We start from the raw sequence: 10,929 nt of genomic DNA on the forward strand, positions 1-10,929 counted from the left end.
AATTAATGTTTAACTAATTAAGAGGATATTATATTATAAAGTCTTTTTTTTATCGGCTTTTATAATAAGCTTCACGTATCTTTTTTAATAATATATCTCAATGGTGATTAAAAAAATATTGCAAGTGTTTGATTCTTTTTCTTTTTAGAAAGTGTTAACATATTCGTTTCCAAGTATCAAAAGAAAAAAATTCAAAAGATAGTATAGTACAAAATACGTTGAAGTTTATTTCTTATAAATTGAAGTATAAAAGTTTAATTGATTAATAAATATGTTTCAATCGAAATTTTTGTATTCATTTTGATATTTGGAATCGATCGAAATATATCAACACTTTGTATATTTCAAGACTTTAGATAAAACATTTTAATTAATGTATAAGTGATTAAAATTTAGAAAAATAATAATATTTACTTATACATACATTTCAATCGATTAATCGTTATTTGCGATTTATTTTTGTGACTGAGATAATGAATTTTAACTTCTGTTTCAAAAAAATGCTTAATATTAATTTTTACGATTCAAAATTTAATTCTTCCCTATAATTCATTATAATTTCGTCTTTAAAATTTTATAACAAATATTTACACGCAAAAGTGTTCACATACAAATCTGTTAAAAAAAATTAAAAATAAAATAAAAAGTAGAAACTCTAATAAATTTATAATTTCCATCCATAAAACTTTATCATCTGCATAAACATTCGCGAGCCACACTTGAACGAATTCCTCTCCAACTGCAACCAGCCACTTAGAACTGTATTACGCGTAATCCAATGGTAATAATCGTAGAATTTTTGATCGATCGAGCAATCAGTTCGTCGGAGAACGCGCAACATCAGAAAGGTTTATTGGCACATGGAGCCACCACTCTGATGGACGTATATAGAGTAGAGGAACAGAGCAGTCTCGGCCGGCTTTCATCAATGAAATCAAGTTAGTAGTATCTGGAGAGGTTTCCTGGGAGACAGGAAGGTGTAATGAGAGTAGTTTAGTGCTTAATCGGGGTTTCTCGAGCGGCATCTCGAACTACTCCAATTAACTTCGCGCACCAACCCCGATTGCCGCTAGATTCAAGGGTAAATCCGTGTGATATTGATTAAATTTCGAATGGGCAACGAAGGAGCCAGCCAACTTTTCTTTAATACTCGTTGGCGGTAGTGAAGTGTCATTTGGATAATTAATCAGTGAAAACGTCGATGGACGTCGATGAAGCTTTCCCGTGGTCGATGCGGTTTAATCGATCAACGAAAAGCGAATTAATCTAAGTGAAATTGCACCTATGAATCGTTGCATCGAATTTAGGTAACCGGTGGCATTCTCGATTAAACGGGATGTCAATGACGCGCGAAGTGTTAATTAGGCACACTGCTGCTCTCTGCTGGTGGTTTTGGTCGAATGTCATTTCGGGTTGAATCGAATTATATTCGTTGTGGGCGGATTACGCGCTTTGGAGATTGATATTTTCGAACAAAAAGAGGAGTGTCGTTATATTTGAAGTAAAAAGTACTTGCGCTCCAATGGTGGCTCACAGACATCCACGTTTGACGCGATAAAAATAAAATATCATGAAAAGAGTTTCACGAATAGATTTCTAACCTCTTTACGTATAATCTTATAAAGTGTGGGATAATATAATATATCGAATGGTTAGATTTTTTAGATCTCAAATTAGATCGTGATATCACGGATTGAATTATATTTTCGGCATTGGTTCGAGTTTGACAGTGATGGGAATAGAAATATTATTTTCAAAGTTTTTTCATTTTTGTAAGCGTGGAATGAAATTAATTCGAGCGAAGATGAGTTTGATTTTTCGTTATTGAATAATGAAATTATTTCTATTTGTTAAGAAATTGACGATATAGTGTAAAATGATTGTAAAACGAACGAAAAATGATGATGGTGAAGAACACATTATTAGGATTGTAATTTTTGCTCTCGATAAAATAAGAAAGATAAAAAACGACATTTTATCGCTATATATATGTCCTGACAAACCGAAAATGCATCTTGGTAATTACGTTATTATTAAAATATCACACAAAACAATAATATAGATTTTAATATTCGACAAATTTTCTCTCTTTACGTGTAAAGATACATAAAATATTAAAATATAAAAATTTTATACGTTAATTTGTATGTAAAATCATTTTAAGTTAGCTAAGAAATTCATCGAATAAATGCGAAAAAACGTATAGAGTTCGTTAAAAAAAAGTGTAAAGCATTTTGCCTTATCTGTATTAAATAAACACTAATACACCGATATACTTGTCAGCATTATTTCTAACATATATACAATAAATAAACAATATCATATTTAACTGCCATTACCACACTGTTTTAACGCACAAATAACGAAATTTATTTTTCTCTACCCAATTATAATCATTCTACGATCCACTCGATTGGCTACTCAGTACTTTAATCGTTATCTCGTGACGTAGACGGGTGATTCGTCGCACTCCAGCTTATAACTACCGAAAGGCTTGTTGTTATGTATATTGTTTACGGCCATGTGAGCATACATGCGAGAGTTTCGTGATCCGGGCACGTATCGGCCGTATCGAGACAGGACGAGGGCCAGAACAGGATTGGGCGGTGGATGTAGCACGCTGTTGTAACTATCATCGTTCAGAACCCCGGTCAGGAAGCGATCGAGGGCTTTGATGGCCGCCGTTATGTCCTGCGAATTACGATGGGGACTCGTCGCCTTCCCACGACGCCCCAATCCATCCGAATCGTTCGCTACGTATTCATCGACCTCTTCCACGACACTGTATCCTGCCGATCGGCGTGGTACGTGAGCGCGATACTCGTGCCACAGCCTCGTCTCGTTTCCCGGCCGCCATGATTCGCCTAACCTCAACGCCGTTGCTCCAGAAGTTTGGCTTTCGCTCCTGAAAATGCAAATATTGGAACGGGTATTTATCGCCGCTCAACGCGGCCACCGATCGATTATCATCGATTATGATTTACTTTAGTTAATTTTATACCTCGTATGACTCGTAATTTTGGTAATTATATTGGATATTCGAGTGTATGTTTTGAGGAAATGTTGTGTAGACGTTTGTGACGGGAGTGAAGAATATTCGTAGTGACGGTGAGTAAATGTTCGAAAATATATACGTTTGAAAGAAAATCTTGGATTATCTAGAGTTTCGAAAATAATTGGCAATACTCGTTATATTGATATTGTTTATATAGGTAAATAACCTAACATATTTGGCGTTGTTATTGAAGTTAAGTTGGAATTTGAAGACTAAAAATTAGTTTTTTTTTTTTAAGGAAAATAAAACAGTCACAGTAATTTCAAAATGGAAAATTTTAATCCAAATAAATGCGAATTTACAAAGAGAAGATGTTAAATCGAAGCAATTGATTAATGAACATGATCATGGTATCTTGCAACAGTTATTATATAGTTATTATACGTAAGAAGAAAGAAAAATTAGAACACGGTGCTATTAATAAAGTTGCAAAGTTCCTCTGATAAAGATATATTATTATTGCAGATTCTATCGATTGGAAGTCACAACTACCAAACATTTGAGGTTTTTTAATTCTATTCAATCACTATAATACTACGAAGTTTCGCCGAACACAATTGATGAATTGATTGAATTCAAGATACATTTAATAAATTAGAGAGAGATACTCTTGATAACATTACAAACGTGTATGGAATTAATTATGTCGACAAGAGGAGGAAATTCCTATAAAATTCGTCGTATAAATAAGGTAAAACTTCGTCGTGATGATATGAAGCGTTCAACAAGGCTAAATTTTATTTCAACTAAATTTGAATCACGTTAAAATTATTTGTATTTAATTATATCGCGATAATAAAATGAATTTAATATTTTTTTTATATTTAATTTTAGTTTTTCGCATAAATGTATATTATATTTTCGGACAAAGGGAGTATAAGATAACGAAGAAATTATTGAGAAAACAAAACGAATATTGTTCGTATATAAATTTGGATGAATAATAAATATTCGTACGATTCAAATCTGGAAAAAGCAAAATTTTATTTAAAATTACGCTTTTGTAAAAATGATAAAGCTACAAAATTTAAAAAATAATTGCGATGAAATCTAAAAATCGAAGAATTTAAAAATAATTTGATATTTAATTTGTAATCATAACTTGTAATTAAATCGATATACGAATATTTTCTACAACTGATAATGGATAAAGACAGAATTACACACTGTAAATAAGACTTATTTGATATTTATTAAATTTCTTCCAATTCATTTCTCTTTGTAACGTAACAAAGATCCGTATTTGATAAATTGTTAAATATAAAAAAAAAAGGATATTACTACATAAATCATTTAACAACATCGATCTTCTTCACACACAATTAAATGTCCGTCTCATTTATAACTAAAAAGCACACCGCTTCCTCCACCACATCCAATTAATCGAAAAGCGAACAATCAAACTAATGAAATCAGGGATTGAATATATAATAATTTTAAATTTACAAATAGATCGAATTAAAACAAGAGGAATAAGAATGATCGACAAAAACAGTAAGTGAATTCTTACCTTTGCTTATCGCCGATTGATTTAATCGTCTGATCTTTCAATGGTAACTGGAGATCGATCAATAATGGTTTCAGGTACGAATACCCGGCTTGTATTTGCCTTTCGGCCTTTAAGCCTCTACTCGGGTCTCCATCCTCTAGCCCATTGTCCAAAGCTTGGCCAGTGAAAACACCGTGTCGAGAAAGTTTTGGAAACACCGTGGCCGTAGTTGGAAGGTAACTAAGGGCCGGTGGTTGTAAATTCGTTACTAGTTGAATATTCCTAGGCGCTTCTGTTGTCAATACACCGTTGGTCAAATGTGCAACCGTCACCTAAATTGGATAGTTTTTCCCCCTGTGCTCAGTGTGAATTTATTATGCTGCCACTTTTCACTTTTTATTTTCTAGTAAATTTTATCGTATGTAGTTTTTATTTTGAGAGTAAAGATTTTTTTGAGGAGGGGGACGGAGGGAGGGTATTTTTTTTGTAGTGTGATTGGAAGGAAAAAAATTTTTATTGTATAAAAATTGGATAAAATTTTAGATACGAAATAGCAGAGACCAAAGTTTATTATTATTCGTCGAATTTTTATTAAATTTGTATTAAAATAGTTATCAATCATAAAAATTGTTGTAAGAATGTATAGCTTTTTTTACATAATTGAAAGATTGTTTGAAAATGAACTTCTCTTGCTAGAAAATCTTAAATTTTTCATTATAAATGAACTAAGTGATTTTTATCCAAATCTAATTTTTATCTTTTTAGATCTTTTTTAAAAAATCTAGAAAAATTCTGAGATAATTATATTTTGAAAAAAATACTATTTCACATAAATGGTACACTAACTACGTATGTATAAGAGATACCTAATAATCTTTAGTATAAGAATAAAGTTAAACAATGTATGTTTACTTAGAAATTGAAAAGGTTTAAAAAAGAAGAAAGATTAATTTTACCAAATAAAAAACGAGAATATCCACGGCACTGACTAACATTCTGGAAGATTTTCGAGGGAACTAAAGCGACAATATGCACTTGGAGTTCTTTTTATATCCTATAACACTACCTGCCCTCTAAGAGCGAAGTCTTGTACGTCGCAGGAAGTGTATACATCGTGTAAGTAAGTACGTATCTATTTACATACGAAAAGAGATTTCTTGACTTTCTCTTCCCTTTTTTTTTTCATGTGATGAAATCTCTAATTACCCTTCATTACGATTCTTTATTTACGAAATTTTTTTTTGAAATATACGATGCTTTATAATATGTCGTAAAACGTATAATAAAAGTCTTTCAATAATCGATATTCTTTGAGAAATTCTATGAATTTTTTATACGTATATTTTATTTGCGATACGTAAAGTTTTTGTTTTATAACATTTGCTATTAATGAAATATTTGAAATACTTACTAAATTATAATAAATTATAATATACTAACTATAAATTATTAATTATTCGTTAAAATATTAGAATTAGAAATGTGAAAGAATGTTATTTTTAATTACTTGTCATCATGATCACACGTAAAATTATATAGAAATGAGAAATAAAGAAAGACAAAAAATTATATCATAAAAGAGATATAAATAGAGCACGATGATATATCATTCCATGCAATTACAATGTATTCTTTTATTCTATGTTTATATAATCGTGATTTTGAAATTAAACTTAAATTTAAATTTTGTGAAATCATAATTAAAATTATAGAAATAATTAATTAATCATAGATAAAAATGATAAAATATCTTATAATTTTTCAATAAATCAAGTTTCTGTTAAGATTTTTAATTAGTGTTAGAAAAAAACATAATAAAACTAATTAAATGTCAATGTTAGTTTTTGATATGATATTTGAACAAGTAAAACAAGAAGAACAGATAGTTGAAAAAGGACAGAGATAGATAAAAATTATGGAATCAACGCCATCTTGAGAGTGCCGTAAATGAAACACATATAAAAAGGACAGAAAACAGTAAAAGAAAGATAAAGATAAAGTAAGAATTGATTACTACTGCTATCTATTGAATATTAAAAATACCTCTTTAAAAACAGGATAAGATAGAATAAGAATTAATAACTAGCGTCATCTCTTGAAATATTTTTAAAAGAGATATTTTAAGTAGTCCAGAGATGACGCCATGTATCAATTCTTATTTATCTCTATCCTTTTCCTACTATTTGCTGTCCTTTTTATATATGTTTCATTTACGGCACTCTGAAGATGGCGTTGCTTTCACAATTTTTACTCTATCTCTGTCCTTCTTTTATTATTTCCTCTCTTTATCTATATTTATTAGATATTTTTTTAACTTTTCTAACAATTGTTATTAATTAAAAATTAAAAAAGTAATGTAACATTCTTTATATATTAATATATTATTTAAATATTATATAAAGAAATGATTTATTTTTACAAAGGTTATAAAAATGACGTATGTTTTGAAAACTCTTTGAAAACTCGCCTAAATATAATTCCCGCCAATTTTTTCTCACGTGTTGTTCCATTGTTGAATATCGTTGTTTAATTATAATTTTGTAAATAAAAGTGATAAATATTTTAAAAAATGGATGTTGGAGATTCGCAAATTACAAGAACACGTGTAACTGATGAAGTTGGAATCAAATGTCAAAAATTATTTCAAGACTTTTTGGAAGAGTAAATTTTTTATATTTTATTTTGTAAAATAATAATTGAAAATTTTTCAAATATATTATAAATCAATTATATTTATTATTTTTTAATTAACTAGATTTAAAGAAGATGGAGTTGTAAAGTATCTTGAACCAGCCAAAGAACTTGTAAGTCCAGAACATAGTACATTAGAAGTGACTTTTGATGATGTAGATGAATATAATCAAGTACTTTCTACAACTATTGTTGAAGAATATTACAGGTACAAAATTTCAAAATTTTTCAAAATATTTCTTAATATAATTCAATATTTGTATTTTAATTAATTTTATTATTCTTATTTAACGAATTGTGATTTTTTAGAGTTTATCCATATTTATGCCAAGCAGTGTGTAATTTTGTCAAAGATGTTGCAGAATTAAATAAAGAAAAAGAATGTTATGTAAGTTTTGTGGAAGTTCCAACAAGACAAAAATTAAGAGAATTAAATGCATCAAAGTTTGGTACATTAATACGTATATCTGGCCAAGTAATAAGGACACATCCTGTGCATCCAGAATTAGTATTAGGAACGTTTGTTTGTATGGATTGTAATGCTGTTATAAAAAATGTAGAACAACAATTTAAGGTATAGTTTAATGCAATTAACTTTATTATTACACAAATATATATAATTATAATTGATTTGTTCAAATTTGTACAAATTCATACAATTATTTGCAGTTTACAAATCCAACAATTTGTCATAATCCAGTATGTAGTAATAGGAGGCGTTTTTTATTGGATGTTGATAATTCCATATTTATTGATTTTCAAAAAGTAAGAGTACAAGAAACACAAGCAGAACTTCCTAGAGGTTGTATTCCTCGTTCACTTGAAATAATTTTACGAGCTGAAGCTGTTGAAACTGTTCAAGCTGGTGATAGGTATTTCATTAAAAATGATTTTATATAACTCTATTTATTTCTTTAAAATATTGTTAAATATTATACATATTTTTTAGATATGATTTTACAGGAACTATGATAGTAATACCAGATATATCTGTTCTTTCACTTCCTGGTGTAAAAGCTGATCTTAAGGCAAGACGTCGGAAAACTCCAGAAGATGGAGATGGTATAACAGGGTTGAAATCTTTGGGAACGCGTGAATTAACATATAAAACAGCATTTTTGGCTTGTAGCGTTACTCCAACAAGTTTTAGAGTACGATAAATTAATCATGAAATATTTTTCTTACGATATTTTCATTTACAATTTTTTTAAATGATTAACGTTTTTGTAGTTTGGTGGTACTGAAACAAATATGGAAGAACTTTCTCAAGAAATGATGAAAAAACGAATGTCAGAAGCAGAATGGAACCGTATATATGAAATGAGCCGCGATAAAAATCTATATCAAAATCTTGTTAATAGTTTATTTTCGTCAGTGCACGGTAACGATGAAGTTAAAAAGGGAATTATTTTAATGTTGTTTGGTGGAGTACCAAAAACAACAATGGAAGGCACCTCGCTACGAGGAGATATAAATTGTTGTCTTGTTGGTGATCCTAGTACTGCAAAATCTCAATTATTGAAAAGTGTTGCTGAAATTGTGCCAAGATCGATTTATACTTCAGGAAAAGCATCTTCTGCAGCTGGATTAACTGCTGCTGTAGTAAGAGACGAAGAATCGCCTGATTTTGTTATTGAAGCTGGTGCTTTGATGCTTGCTGATCAAGGTATTTGTTGTATCGATGAATTTGATAAAATGGATGTCAGGGATCAAGTTGCTATACACGAAGCTATGGAGCAGCAAACAATTTCATTAGCCAAAGTTTGTTAACATTATATAAATAAATTATATAAATTTTTAAATGTTGTTATATTATTAATAAATAAATAAATTTTTAGGCTGGTGTAAGAGCAACTTTGAACGCTCGAACGTCAATATTGGCGGCGGCAAATCCTGTTGGAGGACGATATGACAGAAAAAAGTCTTTGCAGCAAAATGTTCAATTAACAGCTCCTATTATGTCCAGATTTGATCTATTCTTTATTATAGTTGATGAGTGCAATGAAATTATCGATAATGCAATCGCTAAAAGAATTATTGATCTACATTGTGATAATTTTCAAGACATTGAAACAGTATATACACAATCGGAGATTATTAGATACATTAATTTTGCTAAACATTTTAAACCTGTATTAAGTCAGGTAAGATATTATACTTTTCTAAATTTTTAAATCATTTGTTAAAGTATTTGAATTAATTTTCTTTAAATTTCATAGGAAGCATCAGAATTTTTAATTGATAGTTATACATTGCTCAGGCAAAGGACCGGTACTAATGCCGGCAAATGGAGAGTTACCGTTAGACAATTAGAAAGTCTTATCAGATTATCAGAAGCAATGGCTAAGTTAGAATGTTCTGATGAAGTTACTGTAAAACATGTTAAAGAAGCAAAACGTTTATTAAGTAAAAGTATTGTTACTGTAGAACAGCCAGATATAGATTTGGAAGAAGATGAAAATGAGCATATGGACGTTGATATGAACGAAGCTCCACCTCTTATGGCTGCTCTTAATGCGATAGATAATAACGAAATGGAAACTCCTCCACGTAAATTATTATTTTTTTATATTTTACATAGAAATATTTAAAAGTGATTCTTATTTATTTCTTGTTCTTCGCATCGTGTTTATAGAATCGCAAGAGATAGCCAAAAAGAAATTAACAATGTCCTTTGAAGAATATAAAAATTTATCTAACATGTTAGTGTTGTATATGAGAAATGAAGAAATTCGTGCAGAAACTGAACCTTCAGGTATGTTTATAGATATTATTTAAATATATATTTATTTCAATATACATATTTTCTTTTATGTAGAGGATGCCAAAGGTGGATTAAAAAAATCAGAATTAGTGGCATGGTATCTAGACCAAATACAAGATCAAATAGATTCAGAGGAAGAATTATTGGAAAGAAAAAATTTTATTGAAAAAATTATTGATAGACTAACATATCATGTATGTATTAAAATTGTTAATTTAAAATTGTTCGAATTTTATTTTTTTTGGTATTTCAATTCTCAATTTTTTTTCTCTTTTTTGCTTAATTATATTTTAGGATCAAATTATAATACCTCTAACTACGACAGATCTAAGAGACAAAGACGAAGAAGAAGAAGATGATCCTTTACTTGTTGTGCATCCTAATTATATTATTGATGTCTAAATTTTTGTAATATAATTAAAATGGTAAACATATACTTATCAAGTAAATATAAGTAGAGATAATGAAATTACATTTTAAATCTGTTGACGTATTTAAATCGAAATTTATCTCTATTTACTTTTACTTAATGAAAATATTGAATTTACAATTCGAAAACGGTAATGATACTATATTTTTACATTTTTTTACAATTTGTAGTCTAAAATAAATATTTATATTTATATATATTTTGTTTCATTGAATGTTTATTTAACTACTTTAAAACCATTACAACTCTTTAACGATATTTTAACGAAGTAGTTGCTAATTGTGTTAATTGTTATATAGGTTGCTATGTCATTCATATAGTCTAATGCTTTCATAAATTAACATTCGTACGAAGCGAAGATGTATAAAATAGATGATTTGAGACGACCTATACTCGTTTGAAAGTATCTGAAAGTAAATGAAATCGATATTATTTCATATTTAAATAATAATAATTTTTCAAATTAATTTTCACACATAATGATTTAAAGTAATGATGTA

The 10,929-nt window shown here is 29.0% G+C and overlaps 2 protein-coding genes and 1 long non-coding RNA gene across 3 annotated transcripts; 2 read left to right on the plus strand and 1 right to left on the minus strand.

The window, feature by feature from the left end:
• Positions 1-1,465: 1,465 nt before the first annotated feature.
• LOC108003698 (uncharacterized) lies at positions 1,466-5,620 on the minus strand. Its single transcript, XM_017066139.3, has 3 exons — positions 5,501-5,620; positions 4,566-4,876; positions 1,466-2,905 (listed from the first exon to the last, which is right to left on the minus strand). The coding sequence occupies exons 1-3, from the start codon at positions 5,537-5,539 to the stop codon at positions 2,437-2,439; spliced, it is 819 nt and encodes a 272-aa protein (XP_016921628.2). The 5' UTR covers positions 5,540-5,620; the 3' UTR covers positions 1,466-2,436.
• On the plus strand, positions 2,904-5,451 carry LOC133667047 (uncharacterized). Its single transcript, XR_009832151.1, has 5 exons — positions 2,904-3,212; positions 3,294-3,439; positions 3,521-3,746; positions 3,890-4,549; positions 4,640-5,451. It is a non-coding gene; the product is annotated as an uncharacterized LOC133667047 (long non-coding RNA).
• A 1,179-nt stretch (positions 5,621-6,799) lies between the features above and the next one.
• Positions 6,800-10,626, plus strand: LOC108003697 (DNA replication licensing factor Mcm6). The gene is made up of 11 exons (XM_028669638.2): positions 6,800-7,205; positions 7,300-7,443; positions 7,545-7,809; positions 7,905-8,107; positions 8,185-8,386; positions 8,466-8,996; positions 9,074-9,379; positions 9,455-9,785; positions 9,871-9,990; positions 10,054-10,193; positions 10,294-10,626. The coding sequence occupies exons 1-11, from the start codon at positions 7,114-7,116 to the stop codon at positions 10,399-10,401; spliced, it is 2,442 nt and encodes an 813-aa protein (XP_028525439.2). The 5' UTR covers positions 6,800-7,113; the 3' UTR covers positions 10,402-10,626.
• The last annotated feature ends 303 nt before the right edge of the window (positions 10,627-10,929 follow it).

The sequence above is a fragment of the Apis cerana genome, linkage group LG12 (assembly GCF_029169275.1).
Source record: "Apis cerana isolate GH-2021 linkage group LG12, AcerK_1.0, whole genome shotgun sequence".
In the NCBI taxonomy this organism is placed as follows: Eukaryota; Metazoa; Arthropoda; class Insecta; order Hymenoptera; family Apidae; genus Apis; species Apis cerana.

Bases quoted from the DNA above. Each gene is read 5' to 3' on its own strand.
- LOC108003698 (XM_017066139.3), bottom strand. From the start codon at position 5,539: ATGTTAGTCAGTGCCGTGGATATTCTCGTTTTTTATTTG. The intron at 4,877-5,500 runs GTAAAATTAATC...TATCCAATTTAG, and splicing joins ATATTCTCGTTTTTTATTTG to GTGACGGTTGCACATTTGAC. The intron at 2,906-4,565 runs GTAAGAATTCAC...TTGCATTTTCAG, and splicing joins TCAATCGGCGATAAGCAAAG to GAGCGAAAGCCAAACTTCTG.
- LOC108003697 (XM_028669638.2), top strand. From the start codon at position 7,114: ATGGATGTTGGAGATTCGCAAATTACAAGAACACGTGTAACTGATGAA. The intron at 9,380-9,454 runs GTAAGATATTAT...TAAATTTCATAG, and splicing joins TTAAACCTGTATTAAGTCAG to GAAGCATCAGAATTTTTAAT. The intron at 9,786-9,870 runs GTAAATTATTAT...TCGTGTTTATAG, and splicing joins CGAAATGGAAACTCCTCCAC to AATCGCAAGAGATAGCCAAA.